The 17187-nt window shown below is 38.9% G+C and overlaps 1 protein-coding gene across 2 annotated transcripts in view; it reads right to left on the reverse strand.

Annotated features, from left to right (window-relative positions):
• The window catches only part of Med13l (mediator complex subunit 13L), a 199022-nt gene that overhangs the window by 47187 nt on the left and 134648 nt on the right, over positions 1 to 17187 (reverse strand). For both annotated transcript variants that reach the window (XM_090320164.1, XM_090320163.1), the window contains exons 5-7: positions 5253 to 5398; positions 1762 to 1956; positions 1264 to 1452 (exon numbers count right to left, since the gene is read on the reverse strand). In XM_090320164.1, coding sequence (XP_090176290.1) covers positions 1264 to 1452; positions 1762 to 1956; positions 5253 to 5398 — 530 coding nt within the window. The remainder of the gene's footprint in view (positions 1 to 1263; positions 1453 to 1761; positions 1957 to 5252; positions 5399 to 17187) is intronic.

Raw genomic sequence — 17187 nt, forward strand, 5'->3', positions numbered from 1 at the left:
TAATCCTTAGATCTCAGCCTCTTGAATAGCTAGGATTACAGGTATACACCACCAGCACCCAGCATGTTGTCCTCTTCTATGTTTCCCACAGAGTATCATTTGATTATTTCCTTCTAAGCAACTTAGTAATGTACACTAAAAATAGTTTCTAAGTTTACTTTGAAGCTTTTTAACTGCTAGTTAAATATTATGGTATTATTTACAAAGTGCTTTCACATATACTACCTAATGCTCATAACAATTTGTAAAGTATATATTTAAAGAAAAAGAAAAGGCATGAGATTCAGAAAAAACATGAGAATTGAATAAATTCATCTTGTTTTAAGACAAGGTTTGATCAATCACAAAGTCTAGTTTTCCCCAATACATTTCTAATTAAACATCTGTGGAATGTCCATTGCATGGCAAGTGCCAAAAATAATGAAAACCCATCTTATCTAACTCATATAGAAATTACTGTATAAGAGTGTATCCTGTTTCACTGTTTCTATCCTATTTGTTCAGCTCCCAAGACTATGTTTACTCTGATATTCTGAGCAACATGGTCATATTAACGTAGGCATGATGTTATTTTTGGGAGATCAAGAACTTGCCTTAATGACCATATTTCCAATTAATCTGAAATGAACTGCAATAAAAAAAAAACTACTCAACAAAAAATTTAAAATTGTCAAATGCAGTTAGTATTGACAGAATGATTTGTTCATAGCTCATAGGCCTGCTACACTAATATTATACTGCAACAGAAAAATCATCCAGGACTTGTCCTTAGTCAACAATGATCTTTGGGACAAAAGACTTCCATCATTTTGTAGTTTATAGCTCTCAATTTTGTTTTTCTTTAAGCAACCAGCATGCCAGGCATCAGTGGCTCACATCTGTAATCCTAGCTTCTCAGGAAGCTAAGATCTGAGTATTGTGGTTCAAAGCCAGCCCAGGCATTAAAGTTCCTGAGAGACCCTTATCTCCAATTAAACACTCAAAATCAAAGTGGCTCAAAGTGGTAAAGCACTTGCGCAAACCCTGAGTTTGAGTCTCATACTAGACTAGTTTAAAAAAAAAAAAAGAGAGAATTATAACAATACTATTTCACCAAACCATGAATGTAGATGGACACAGATAAAACTCTAGTTGCCTGTTTTTATAATTTTTCTTCTCTATTTTGGTTAAATAGCGAAGTTACTCTATGAACTCCATCTCTTCTAGTAGTATTTCGCTTCGTGGCTCTCTTGGTCTCTAATTTCTCCCCTACAAGACACTCACCCACAACAGCCTGTTCTGGAGAGGTGGGAGGGGTCAGAGGGATCCCACAGTTACTTGGGTCTTTCACACTACCAAGCCCCTGCTGCCCAACTGTAATATGGCCTGCAGCACTGGCAACACTCTGAGGAACTGGGATGTCATTCTGAGAGATCAACACAAAAGCTGAAGGATAGACCATCCGAACACCACCTGTAAGGAAAGAGAACAGTAAGGCCTCAGAAATAATTCACAGAAGACTGTCTCTTTCACTGGAAGGGGCACTTTGACAAAGCTCAATGGAAAATGAACAACTGTCAAACATGGTAGGTTCCCAAATGACAATAGAATATGTAATGTAGTGTGCACCACCAAGGTTTAGGCAAGATAACTACTAGTATATACCACTGTGTTGGGAGTCAAAATTAAGATGGGAAATTCTAGCAAAGGTTTCTGATGGATCTGAATGATTATCTTGACAATTAAGAAAATGAAGCAAATATAATAAGTATTTTCTCTTACCAACAATTACTTCAACTGCCACAGGGAAATCATCATCATATCCCAATTCCTCTTCCTCTTTCACTTCATCTTTCTTTTTTAGCACCATCGGATAGAAATATTGCCATTCCTCAATCAACTTGCGGGTAGCTGGATCTGACATTTTGTATGCTTGGCCTGTTAGTGTGCCATTTAAGCCATAGGGACTTACCAGTACTAAAAAAAGAAGAGAATTATATGCTCTGCGTTATAGAAATCATTCCTATATTCATTTCTACATTTCTGGTAAATTTAAGTTAAAGCACAGTAGCACTTCATGCATTGTCCTTTATTTCCTAAAGTCTTGCTATCTACGCATTTTAACATATTGCTACCTATTTAATAATAGTTATATGATGTGAATATTGAATTTCCCATGAAAGAAGGTAACAAGTCAATATAAATAAGCCAAAACCTACTCAGAAGATCCTAAGACTTCCTGAGTACGTATAGTAAGTGAAGAATGATGTAAAGACTTATTTTAACAGAAAACTCATAATGTTCAAAGCTTGAAGCATAATGCTTATAACTTGAGTTTTAGAGGTCTGTTGACATTAAACTTACGTCATTTTTACTGAATCAGGAGACCAAAAAATAGCATCACAGTGTTGTAAATAACTCAGGCAGACCTTACCTTCAAAGGCAAGTTATTTAACTTTCCAAATAATACTTTTCTGGGCATAAAGGTAACTTTATCATAATCAGTATCTGTTTATGGAACACACCTCAGCATTACTATTAAATGGAATGTCTTTTTCTTTTGACCATTTCTTCTAACAGCTGGATGGCAGCCAAGTATGATTTTACCAGGCTTGGGCCCTGTTAACCCTAGCTACTCAAAAGGGGATTTCATGAACTGGCTCAAGGCTAACAAAAACTAGTGAGACTCCATCTCAACCAATGGCTGAATGCAGTGGCACAAGACTGCCATCCCAGCTACTGCAGGATGGAACCACATAATGGCTGGGTACAGACATTATACACTTGAAAGTCCCAATTAAAGTGGAAATAATTCTGTGCGTGCGTGCCTGCGTGTGTGCCTGCCTGCCTGCCTGTCTTCCTAGGACTTGAACTCTGGTCCTGGGTGCTGTCCCTGAGCTGCTTCTTTTGATCAAGGCAAGCATTCTATCATTTGAGCCACTGCATCACTTCTGTTTTTTAATTTCTGTGTGTTAGTTTGTTTTTTTAAGAGTAGTTATTGGAGAGTTTCATAGACTTTTCTGCCCAGGCTGGCTTTGAAGCATGATCCTCAGATCTCAGCTCCTTGAGTAGCTAGGATTACAGACATGAGCTGCCAGCCTCCCAGCTTCAGAGGTATGTTTATGCTTCTAAGATATTTTAATATTATTTGTTGAGTTTTTAGGCATTTAGTAGTTTAATATGCCTTCAAATTTTACTTTTAAATATACTCTCATTCTACTTATTACATTATGATGTCACTATTATGCATTAAATATTCCACCTAAGTGCAAAAAGAAAGGAGAGAGAGAGAGAGAGACAGAGGAGAGAGAGAGAGAGAGAGAGAGAGAGAGAGAGAGAGAGAGAGAGAGAGAGAGAGAGAGAGAGAGAGAAAGTTCTCAGCTACGTAAGGAAGGACTGCAGTCCAAGTAGACCCAGACGAGTCCCTGTCTCAAAAATAACCAAAACAAATAAGGCCAGCATACTGGCTCAAGTGGTGGAATACCTGTCTAGCAAGTTTAAGGTCCTAAGTTAAAATCCCAGGACCACTACCATATCAAGAGAGGGGGTTAAACTAAAGGCTCATTCAGACATTGGTTTTGGAGTGTTTCTTCCATTCTTCAATGATCAAAATGAACACTGACTCCATCAAACAGTTAAGGGCAATTCTTTTTGCACTGATATGTCTATAAAATTTCCACATTATTCTGTATTATTATGTTTACCACAATTATCTATCAGCCATCCCCATCTCTAATTATCTGTCCTTTCCACACCAATCACAAGAATAAACAGGACAGTGTTGCCTAGTTTTCTATAACTTACTGAAGTGGTAACAAACCATTAAGATTTAAAATAACTGGTCCGCATAAAAGTGGTGGTCCTAATATTATCATTCCCAAACAAAGTGGAACAGCTCCCATTCCTCATGAGCAGAGATTCCCCTTATTACCATCAACAATTGCTTTCATTTGGGGCAATAGAGTCTAAGGTGAAGTCAGATGGCACTCTGCATATTTATGTTCAAAAAAACATGGTATTTAAATAACTCTGATAACACACAAATGAGCATTTTCACAATTGGGTATCTTAAAATTTTATGGTAATGTATAGTTAAAACCCCCAAATTCACACAGAATGACAGAGTGCAGGGGTTGAAAGAGGGGGTCCTCGTTGATAACTGGGGTCCAGAGGAATGATTCAATGTTTTATCCCTTACCTCTCAATAAAGGTTTGTCTTTAGAGAAGAAACAGATTCCTTCATTAAATTAAATCAGAATGGTATGAAAAAAATAATCATCATAAATAAAATGGAGGCTGCTCATTAATCAAGGTACTAGAAAATTAAAATATTTTATTGAATATGTTAAAATTAGTATTTTTTAAATTATATTTTATGTATTTCAACCAGACATCTAGCAAATAATATACCAACTTCAAGACTCTTTAGTACAATGCAACCCAACACAATAACATTTAAATACTATCATTCATAGAAAATTCTGAATTCCAGAAATAAAAGCAAAGATTTAAAATGCTCAGGCAGATTAAAAAAAAAAAAGGGATATTTATTGTGAGGCATCCGGATGGTCAGGGTAAGGAAAATTTGAATGTATTAAGTAAAATCACAACCTAATTCTTATTAACATTGTGAAAAGCAATTAAAAGAAAATGTTGGAGATATCAACATTACTCCAGAAATTATATTATCAACGGCAGGTCTGATGTTGGATGAAATTTCAAATACTGTATTTTACAGTAATCTTTTTGTAAGCCATCACTCTCCTGAAACATTGTTAACTAACACAATGAAACCTTTTCATTTATAAAATTCATCAACTATTCACTGGGCTGTATTTTTCAACCTTACTTTGCTTTGAAGGAAATCTCTATATCCTAATCTTCAATACAACTTCACCAAAAACTTTTATATAATTTTTCTAAATGAGCAACTAGTATTGTGAAATAGGTATTTATTTCCTCTTCTAAAATTGATTCATATGCTTACCTTGCTTTCAAGATGCCCCTTTAAGGTAACAGTTCATCCTACAAAACCTCATTGAGGTTGAGCCTGGTGATGCACACCTATAATCTCAGCAACTCAGGTGGCTGAGGCAGGAGGAATGCAAGTTTGAGGCCAGCTTGGAAACTATAGCATGAGTTTGAGGCCAGCCTGGGCTACATAGTAAGACCCTGGCTCAAAAACAAACACCAAAAAACCCTTCCTGGACAAGGTAACTCTCCCCTAGGTGGTGGTGCAGGGATAGACAGCAGGCACATCACCACTGACTTACCTTGAAATGGTGCAGGTGAAGACTGAGCCATGTGTATATGCTCCTCATTGATCAAATAAATTGGCTGGTGTTGGGCAATCTCCACACTTGTGCACACATTACTTTCTCCATGAAGAAAGAATGTGAAAGCACAGGACAAATGCTCACTAAAAAAGAACGAGAGGCTCAGTTTTACATTTTAGTAGAAAATGGGTGCTAGAAATGTAGCTACAGGTAAGATACAGCTCTGCTTTACCAATCAGCTGAAAAAGCTGACCTCAAACCAACTGAACACAACTTCTAGTGACTATGCACACGTAATACTGACAAAATCTCTTGTCCAGAAATGTAAAGCTGCCTAGCAAATCTGAAACGTTGGCTACGTGCATTCTGAAGTTTTGAAAGTTACTATGCAGAATGCTTCCTACCTGTTGCATAAAATCTAAATCTAACTACTAGGTTGAATATAAACTTCTACTAGCAGAAAACCTCAATGCTTTTCTTTCTTAGGGTTTACTTTGTGGCAAACAGAAGTATTAAGAAACTGAATTTTTAAGACACTGATTTTTTTTTTAAATCACTTGTGAACAAAATTGATCTTGTTCAAATAAAGTTGAGTTTCTGATTTCAGGAATAATGATAAGGTTCGTTTATGTCTGATAGAATGCAGTATCATTAAATTTTAAAGCTTACAATATTCAAATGAGATTCAAATAGTTAACTTGAAAATATTAATGCGAAGGCACATGCCTGTCATTTCAGCAACAGGGAGGCTAAGGGCCAACACTGAAACACAGCAAGACCCTATCTCAAATTTAAAAACAACACCATAATAATTAAGGGCAGTGGTATATATGTCCATGTGTATGTGTACTCTCAATATGCTATTAAGGTAACAACACAGTTACTAAGTGAATTTGTATCTATTTTATATTTTACAATTTACATATTTATTTATGTTTAAGACAGGGTCTATGTAGCCCAGGAGGCCTTGAACTTGTTGTCCTCCTGCTTCAGCTCCCAAGTAGCTGGTATTATAGCCTACACCACTGGTTTTGGCTTACAGTTTATATCTCATCACAAAATTGTATTGAAGCATTATATTTCCCCATTTTCCATACAATAAGCTCAAAGCTGATAAAAATGAAATGTCATGACAAAAATTTCAAAGTTATCACAGGTCCACATTCTTTCAAAGTTGTCAACTCTGGCCTTAGATCAACCATAAGATATTTCTATTCCTCAAAACATCTCATAAAAACAATTGTCTGATGGCTGGGAGTTTGGCCTAGTGGTAGAGTGATTGACTAGCGTGCACAAAGACCAGGGTTCGATTCCTTGGTACCACATACATAGAAAAAGGCCGGAAGTGGTGCTGAGGCTCAAGTGGTAGAGCTCTAGCCTTGAGGAAAACGCAGGACTGGCAAAAAAAAAAGTCTGATGAACCAAAAACATGATACCAAACCACTACTCAAAAGCTTCCGTAGATGTTGTTTTGAGTACTACTTAATAACTTGACTTTGTTTCAGGAAAACACTTTCATGGTTTAAGGAAGGTTTGTAGCGTGTTAAGTCAGAGTCAGAAGCACAAACATGACCTCTGCCAAGTGTGGTGAGATGACCTGCCTGTGATGCTGCACCATCAGGAAACCCCTACTCTTCTTGGCATTGGAAGGGTTAATATAATAAACCAAAATAGGGATTATAATTTTGGAAGAATTAAAAAAAAACTATATTGCTGATAACACACATCTACATTTCAAGTTCACAAGCAGAAAAAATACACATTATTTAAACAAAGCAGTAACGGCAAAAATGTCGTCCTTAATTTAAAAGGGAGGAAATAGGTGCTGGGGCACCGGTGGCTCATGCCTGTAATCCTAGCTGCTCAGGTGGCTGAAATCTAAGGATCATGGGTTCAATGCACAGCCTGAGTCTGTTAGACTCTTATCTCCAGTTAGCCTCCAGAAAACTGGAAGTAGCTCTGTGGTCTAGCCTTGGGGGAATGCGGGGGGAAGCTCAGGGAGAGTACCAGGCTCTGAGTCCTGAGTTCAGACCCTACAAGGACCACACCTCTGTGCCCCCCTCCCAAAAAAGGCATTACAGAAAGACATTATCTCAGGCTGGGAGTTTGGTCAACTGGTAGAGTACCAGCCTAGCACGCACAATGACTCAGGTTTGGTTCCTCGGTACCACATACATAGAAAAAAGCTGGAAGTAGTATGTGGCTCAAGTGGTAGAGCTCTAGCCTTGAGAAAACCCAAGGAGAATGCTGAGACCCTGAGTTCAAGGCCCAGGACTTGTTTAAAAAAAAAAAAAAAAGTCCGTGAGATTCTTATCTCCAATTAATCACCAAAAAATCAGAAGTGGCACTGTGGCTCAAGGGGTAGGGTGGTGGCCTTGAGCTGAAGAGTTCAGAGACAATGCCCAAGCCCAGAGTTCAAGTCCTACTACAGGGAAAGGGAAAGGGGAAAGGAGGAAGGGGAAGGGGAAGGGGGGAAGGGGAAGGGGGGAAGGGGAAGGGGAAGGAAAAGGAAAAGGAAAAGGAAAAGGGAGAAAATGGGAGTAAAGGGGAAAGAGGAAAAAGGGAAAAGGGAAAAAGGAAAAAGTGAAAGTAAAGGTAGAATAAGCCTCATGGCTTCATATTAAAGGGTAAAATTAAAAACCTGGTTAGCCCCATACCCTGCCCTAGTTACTTCCTAGGCCAAATCACCCATTGTTCTCTCCCACCCTTCCACTCTATTCCAGCCCACTAGGCCTCTCAGCAATTCTCCCAATGAAGCAACTACAACCAGCACCCACGGCTCCCTCCTCCTCTCATGGTCCTCTTTTCACACAGTGTTTTAGGTTTTCCTTAATACCATGTCAGCAAAGCCTATTCTTACCACATCATTTAAAGTAACCTTCCTTCCCTATTTTTCATATTGTAATCATCACTTTCTACTACTCATTATCTCTGGAATAATGTGGCTCTAAAACTATAAACTGCAATGGTTATTATATCAGGTCTTTCCTAGCATGCTAAGATCAAAGGGAGATATGGGGGGAGGGGGGAGGAAAGAGAGAAAGAAAAGAAGCATGGAAAGAGGGCGTTGGAAGGAAAGAGGGTGTTGGAAGGAAAGTGGGGAGAAGTGTATAGAACAGAGAAGAAACAAAGTGGGCAAAAGAAATGAAAATCAAAATTGTTTTAAGTCTATGTGAAGTATGAATTTGAGATCAACTGAGTTTTATTTTTGAAGTATTACTGGACAACATTCACAATAAGGTATTCATAGTGATTAATTCTTAGTTCTACAGCTTTATATTTACCACCTGTATTATAAGAAAATTAACACAAAATCAACACAAAAGGAAAACGTGTAAAGGGCAAAGACAGAGCTAGCTATCAACACAATACCTGACCATGTGCTCCCTCCCATTCAGACAGGACTCCCACTGCGTGTGCCCACTGCCTGCGACCTCTGGGGATTGCCCATGTGGGTCTTCCTACTAGAATCAACTTTAAACACCTATTCGTTATCTTCCAAATTATCTTTAAGGCCATAAAAAGGTAAATATTCCCATGTATCTCTGCACACCTCTATCAGATTACTTACATTTTTTTTCCTTTCATCTCTAACCCCTCTGTCTACCTTTAGTGATTTGGGGAGGGGAGAGTTGTCTACATGGGTGCTCATGCTTGTACTGGGATCGGAACTCTAAGACCTCATGCTCTTAATTTTTTTCCACTCAAAGCTGGCATTCTACCACTTGAGCCACACATCCTCTGCCACATATGTCATTTTGGAACCCTGTACTCACAATGGGCTTGGTGTGGACAGCTGATATAGGTGTGTGATATGTTATAGCTTTCCACTAAATTTTTTTCCATTTTACTAGGACAGAGAAGTCCAGAATTCTGAGAAAGAAAACTATGAAGTTAGAAAAAAAAATGTATGATACCATCATGATTTTCTTTCACTGTAATACAAATTGTTTTCCAGTATACTGTGATACACATCAATAGGGTGACAGGATTTGGTTTTATTCTATTCTTTCAATCTGGTTTCTCATTACATTACATCCTACATCCAGCACTTCCATCACACCCCCTGCCGCCTCCTCCTCCTCATCTGTGTGTGTATTCTGATGTCTCTCTCACCATCACAGAAGCTCCCTGAAGGGAGGAGCCACGTGTGCCCCACTGTCAGATACACTGCCCAACACTAGCAGTGTACTGCAATCAAAACAACACATGGCTGCTGAAGGCAGGATAATATAACCTAAGTTTCAGTAGTGTTTCTTTAGAAAGTTTCACTGTGAGAACAAGAACAGCCCCTAAGCACAGTGAATATTTTTAAAGTAGGAAATCATTATTCATGGGAGGAAGTTGTATGTCATTTCCAATTATGCTTTATTTAAAACAGATATCTTTTTGTTGGGGCTGGGAATGTGGCTTAGTGATAGAGAGCTTGCCTAGCATGCACCAAGCCCTGGGTTTGATTCCTCAGAACCCACATACACAGAAAAATCCAGAAGTGGCATTGTGCCTCAAGTGGTAGAGTGCTAGCCTTGAGCAAAAGGCAACTCAGGGACAGTGCCTAGGCCCTGAGTTCAAGCCCCAGGACTGACAAAAACAAAAGTACCTTTTTTATTGATTTTTGGTTTCTGGGATGGGAGGTCTCACCAAAACTAATTACGTAGTTCAGGTTGGCCTTGAACTCAAGATCCCCTTCTGCCTTAGCTCCCTGAATATTGAGATGATAGGATTAGGCCAGAATACCAGCACCTTCTAAGATCATTTATTTAAGAAACACAACTGACAGAAGTGGATTCAACTAGACTAGGAAAGAGTTGCAAAAACAGAGGGAAGGAAGGAAGGAAGGAAGGAAGGAAGGAAGGAAGGAAGGAAGGAAGGAAGGAAGGAAGGAAGGAAGGAAGGAAGGAAGGAAGGAAGGAAGGGAGCAAGCAAAGACAGCTGGGTTTACACCTGTAATCATAGCTACTCAGAAAGCTAAGATAGGAGGATTGTAGTTAAAAGTAGCCCAGGCAGGAAAGTCTGTGAGACTCTTGTGTCCAATTAACCACAAAAAGCTTGAAAGAGAGCTGTGACTCAAGTGGCAGAGCATTAGACGAGCACAAAAGCTCAAAAGACAAGTGTTCCACATAATTTTCTTCTCTTACAATATACTTAAAAAGGGAAAAAGTTTCTTCTTACACTGAGTTTTCAGAATGCAACTATTACATATGCCTTTAAAATACATTATAAATATTTCCATGGTATAAAAAGTATTTTGATACGACTTACAATGCAAAATGCATTTAGGTAATTTTTATCTGAATGTTTCCTGTGTTATGAACTCATCACCTTAAAATTTTCCACATTATCACTAACTAAACCTCTTGCTAAAGCAATCTGCCTCACTGTATAGATCCTCATTTGGGAACAGTTGCCAGCATTACTTTATGGTTTCCCTTCACTTGGCTGCTCTCAGAAAGATAATATGGAGATCCTTCACTTGCACATATATTCAGCTTTCTCTTCTTGCAGTGGCATTTTTTTTTTCTTCTTTTTAAAAGAGGACAACATTTAATGCTTGATTATATGATTGTATAAAACTCTGTCATGTCCTTTCACATTATATTTATACCAAAAATGTCCACAAAAGTTCACTGCAATTTTTTAAATTCAGAGGCAGTATGAGACTTATTGTAGCTATTGAATTGTTATGCTACTGTTCTTATACTTCACTACATGTATACACAGACACAAAAACAGACATACACACACATGAACAAAACTAAGCTGTCCTTTTCTACCATTCTAGCCTTAGTAACAGTAAAACTGACCCCAGGATGGTACACTAATTAGTTCTTCAAGACCATGAAGCTCCTGTGGTGGCACAGCATGTTTGTGTTCATGCAAAGACCAGGGCTTTAGTACCCACAGAACAACTCACTGTTATCTCCCTGGGTCTCTAGGGTCCCTAGTTCTGTCACTAGAAGAACAGTGAAAATGATATATGGTTCAGTGTGTCTTTGATACAAAGAGATGAGAAGAGTTTGAAGGTTCACATTCTTACAGTAAAAACCATAATTTTTTTTTTCCCCCAGTCCTGGGCTTGAGCTCAGGGCCTGAGCACTGTCCTTGGACTTTCTCAAGGCTAGAGCTCTACCACTTGAGCCTCAGCACCACTTCTGGCTTTTTTCTATGTATGTGGTGCCGAGGAATCGAACCCGGGTCTTCATGCATGCTAGGCAAGACTTTAACCACGAGGCCAAACTCCCGGCCCTAAAAACCATAATTTTTAAGTTGCCAAAATATGTATAGGAGCTACTCTGGCCAATGACATGTGCTTGAACAACCAGATTTGAGGAAGCTTATAAAGTCATACTAAAATTTCTTTTAGCTGGGCACAGTGGCTCACACCTGTAATCCTAGCTACTCAGAAACCTGAGATCTGAGGATCTCAGTTCAAGGCCAGCCCAGGAACTAAAGACCATGAGATTCTTATCTCCAGCTAACCACTAAGAAACCAGAAGTGGTGCTGTGGCTCAAGGGGTAAGGTGGTAGCCTTGAGCCGAAGAGCTCAGGGACAGTGCCCAGGCCAGAGTTCAAGCCCTATGACCGAAGACACCCCCCCCCCAAAAAAAATTGAGGATGCTACATTAGGCCACATTATCTATATTATATGGAGGTATTCCTGGAAAAATATGCAGATTACATTAACCTTTCTAATCGGTAACCTATAACTGCCAAAGTTCTTGTATCACTCACTTTATGAAATATACTTGGAATTTTTATCTTTCTAAAACAGTATAAAGTAAACCCTTTCCCTGTCTTTTTCATTGTCTTGCAAGATATGAAAAAAATGTGAGGTCTACTGGGGTAGATAATGAACCAAATTAACTTTTCTACTATTTTTTCTCCATAAATATCAAGAATTATGTATTAGTATAAATAATAAAGGATCAACAGACACACAAAAAATAGGCTAGTAACTCCACACTTATAAATATAGGATAGTAACACCAAACTTTGAGTTACTGGCCTATTTCCACAGATTCTCAGAGCTGCACTGAGAAGCTTTAATTTCCTAAATTATAAAATACATATTTATGAATTAAAATCATGAACTGTTTTGCTTATGTTGACTTAATCTTTCCTTTCTTTTCCCTCCTTTTCTTCTCCCTAATTCCCTCCATGTTATCTAAGAAATTAATGAGGTTATAATGTTAATTTAATGGAAGCTGGTGTACAGTATATATCCCAGTCATACTTTTGAAGAAAATGCCAGGGAGAAACCTACCTCCTGAAATCACTGGGTCTCTGGCAAGCCCCTTAAAGGCTCTCCACATTTGGTATTTGCCTCCCCAAGAGCAGGGCCTTTCATACTCAACACAGATGCATAAGTCTCACTCCCAAGTATATACAAGGAATCACAGCTTCCCCCGCAAAAGGAAAATAAAATTGGTGTTGACACTTATTTGATATAATGCTGCTACTTATTGGCAAATATCAATCTTCAGTGTTCTTGCCAAGTTACAGGGCTATCCCAGAAGCTAGCTTTTCTCTTAACCAAAACATACTGCAGCCTTCAATCAATAGCACTGCCCAAATCTCAACTTCCCTGTCCCTGACATAAATCGGCAAACCAAAAATCAACAACAGCACTGCCACAACAACAAGAAACTTAAGGAACTTTAATCCCTTTACCTTCAAAAGCTGAAGCCTCAATTCAGTTTGCCTACAATAAAACATTGTACTTATGTAAAGCAAGCTGTCCTTGTTGAACAATATCCTCACAAAATATGAACTTTCAAATTTCTTGCTCAATGAAACTTAACTTCTCTGCCTGGAATTGTGACTAGAAACAAGTTTCTAGAAATACTCACTGTGTGTAGATTCCTGTAGCAATTTGTGTAGATTCTTGAAGAAGTGGAGCACCTTAAACCATAAGTGACTGTTCTATCCCTCCATCCTATTTAATCATTATACAGCCGATCCCCTCTGCATCAATTAAGCACACAATGGAGTGCAGTACATAAAACCACAATAAGCAACACAGAAAAAAGGATTAAAGCCATGAAAAATGTAGTCATTTATTCTTCGAAGCACACTTGTAATTCATTCTTCCACTTTCACTGAAGATCACAGTACAGTTTAATAGTCTGGTTCAGGGACCAATTAATCCTTTTATATTTAAATCAATCACTGACTCCTCTCCGAATAATTTAGCTTCTACAGGCTGCCTCCCATTTGATGTATTCTGGGAGGAAAAAGCATAGTTAACACTACGTGACATATTAATCATGTTTGGTAATAGAAAAAGAAATGCATTATCAGAGAAGTATAACAGAGAAAGTTGAGACTGCTCTTAAACGTGGTAGCATAGTCACTGTATGTGTCATCATCATTTCCTTAATTAAAACAGTCAAATTAAAACTTAGAACCACAGTACATCTGCTTCTTCATAGTATGTATGCATACCTACTTAATTAGGTATAAAACACACATCCAAAAACAAAACCACTTTCCTCAAACCAGACCCTTACACTGGACTGGCAGATTCCTCATTCCTGTCCCAATCCAAAATAAAATGACTTGGAAAGGGGGTAAAGTAACAGAAAGACATGTATTTTATTCAAACTGGCATGTATTTGGCACCTTGCCACAGAGCTGGGTCCTTTTCTGGAGCATAATTAATAGGGTTAATGCAATGCAATATTCATGTGTAGTCTAAAGATTCTTACCAGTGTGTGTAAAGCAGATGTCCACATCTTAGGAATATTTTCTCTAAATAAATATGTCAAGAACACATTAGGAGTTGATGTGGTTCAGAATGACCGCCACTTCTCTTAGAGCCCTTCCTATTAACTACTCCGAGAAGAAATCAACTTTCGGATTCCAGCAGCCATATTATGGATGATAAATATATCATTTAGCTTCAGTATTTCAAAGCAAATGTAAAGACTTTTCAAACAGTCCACAAGTATCTTCAAAACATATTGGTCCTAGAAAGCTTGTATATTTGTCCATACTGGGGGGGAAAAAACAACAACCAAAAACAAAACAAAGAGAAAACAAAACAAAAACAAAACCAGGTTCTACTTTAATACAACTGAGCATATTGCTACCTCAAAACCTCTGCCAGATCATACAATCCCAAGGAGAAGGCACACAATTGCCAGGGGCAGCTCTATGATCATTTCAGAAGAGTTTACCCAGCTCCAAGATACTCTGACCACAGAAGAAGAATAGTAATCCCATCTCTGAAGAATCCATGGTATCTAGCTGGTCTGGTGGCTCTCACCTGTAATCCTAGCTACACAGAAAACAAAATTCCAGAAGCAGAGATGTGGCTCAAGTGGTAGACCACAATTCGGAGTTCAAGCAAACAGATACCCACAGCATCGGAGGACTGAAGTTAAAAGCCTGATGAGATTAACTATGGCACAGAAAGAATACTTCTTGGGGCCTGTGGAGTGTGAAAACCTATGAGAATCTCTTAGACAACTCTGACCTACAATAATCTTCAGGTAGAAAAATATTGTCTCTCTTCATTAATCCCAGAAGAAAAGTCTCACCAGAGAACTTTCAAAGAAGAATATTTTGTTAATCTCAGAATAGAACTCAATACCACTAAGGACGATTAAACAATCTCATCATTGAAAATCATCATCAAATTTCTAGAATATGAAGTCACATCAGCTAATAAGCTTCCCATCAGCAAAATGAATTTTGCATTGTTTTCATGGTATCTAGACTGGGTTTATAAGGTGCTCTTTCTATCCCCCCCCCACACTCACAATTTGCCAGTCCTGGGGCTTGAACTCAGGGCCTGGGCATTGTCCTTGAGCTTTCTCAAGGCTAGCACTCTATCACTTGAGCCACAGCACCCATTCTGGCTTTTCCTGTGTATGTAGTACCAAGGAATTGAACCGGGCTTTGTGCTAAGCAAGCATTCCTATCACTAAGCCACACTGTAGGCCCTGTGTGGTGCTTTTTATTCTCCTGGTTTTCCTTGGCAAGCACCGGTCCAATGCTATGCAGGGATCAGCAGTGCCACAAATAGACAAGAGATGGTAAGAGACCCTATACATTTGTTTAGATAAAGTGTGCTCTTATATTTCAATGACTACTCAGACAGTGAGAGGGAAAACACTCTATCTGCTTTCTGGATTCAGTGTGAAACAGTCTTAGAAACAAGATTATAATCCTTTTGACAGTTGGGGCATAGAAGGGAGTATGAGGCTGGGTCATAGTGCACACTGAGTTCAGATGAGGTCCTGTCCCTCCCCTTTCATCATCCTTTCAGCTGAACAAGGTATATTCTGCCTCAGACAAAAAGAGGTTAAGAAAAAAGCTAGCTGGGATTAATGTAGGGACTACAACAGTTAAAAATAAATAAGTAAACAAGTCTTCATTTTATTGCTTAAGTAGTCCCAACTTCGGCCATTAGGAATGATACCAGAATGGTTTGGTGCCTTTTGACCATGGCCTATTACTTTTTGAGCACTTCCTTATTCTCTATTAACATAAAGTAAGCCAGGTTCAGCACTCCCTTTCCCTGGCAAGCTGTGAAATCATCCACTTTTCCAAGGAACACTAGAGTTCCTGTTATTGGAAAATGAGTACGCAGAAAGCAAGAACTAGTCATTGAATGCTCACATCGACCACCACTGCCAGGGCCTTTGAGCCTCAGAGACCCATTCACACAAACAGGCTGACAAATGTGCACACATGCACACACATGCACACACACACTGTATAATTATCCACTTGTATATATACTTTCAAAATAGGGGCTCATACTAACAGTTCTTATTGCAATCCAACACAGGGTTTTTTCTAGCTCCCCTTGCCTCTTTTTTTTTCATTGACTATTTATTGGATGGGGAAGACAGGAATAAAGGATAGAAAAATAATGAGGTACAGAGCCAAGAGTAAGGCATTTAAATATTAGAAGACTAGTATAGCAGCTTACAGTAAAGTCATCAAAAGCTTCCATTACAGTAAGATGCCAGTGGTTCATAACTGTAATCCTAGCTACTGAGAGGGCTGAGGATTAGAGGATCCCAATCCAAAATTAACCAAGACAAAAGATTCTGAGGCTCCATATCCAAGAAACCAGGAAAAAAAAAGCTGGTCTGAAAGCATGGTTCTATTGGTAGAGTGTCAACAATGAGCAAGAAAGCTAAGTACAAAAGAAAGCTGAGTTCAAAACCTGTTATTAGCACCCTGCTAATAAAAAAAAAAAAAAAAGGAAGGAAAAAGCCAGATGCGGTGGCTCACCCCTATAATCCTAGCTGAGGCTGAGATCTGAGGATCAGGGTTCGAAGACAGCCCAGGCACCAAAGAACCTGAGACTCTTATCTCCAAATAACCACTGGAAAACTGGAAGTGGCGCTGAGGCTCAGTGGGTAAGGCAGTGGCCTTGAGCTGAAGAGCTCAGATACAACACCCAGGATCAGAGTTCAAGCCAATAACTATGAAAAAAAAAGGGGGGGGGGTGGAACAACAAGCAAAAACGCCATTAGAACACAACATCCTAGAAGTAAATGGACCAAGAAGCATTCCTTTTTTTGTAGCACATCAAGTCATTCTTCACTGGGTAGAGGGGGAGAGGAGAGTGTAATGTCTGCTGGAAGGAAACTCCACCCAGTTCAGGAAAGAGCAGACCTCCTGCCACCCAAGATGGAGTTGGGCGAGCAAGAGAGATTATGATGGGAAGTGAGAGATTATATAAGGGGAGGGGTGTAGCCACAGCAGAAGCGAATGTGATCTCAGAGGATGGGAAATACCTCAGACTGGGGGACCTTAGACCCTAAATTATCCATATTGGACCCATAGACTTATTGTAGGCCTACTAACTGGGAGGTGAGAAATATCTAAGTTACAGCCAGCCCATTATCACTATTGATTTCTATTTTGAAAAATCTTATTTTAAACATATTTTATGGTATTTTAAAACTGA

The sequence above is a fragment of the Megascapheus bottae genome, chromosome 28 (genome assembly GCF_031878675.1).
Source record: "Megascapheus bottae isolate mThoBot1 chromosome 28, mThoBot2.hap1, whole genome shotgun sequence".
Classification (NCBI taxonomy): Eukaryota; Metazoa; Chordata; class Mammalia; order Rodentia; family Geomyidae; genus Megascapheus; species Megascapheus bottae.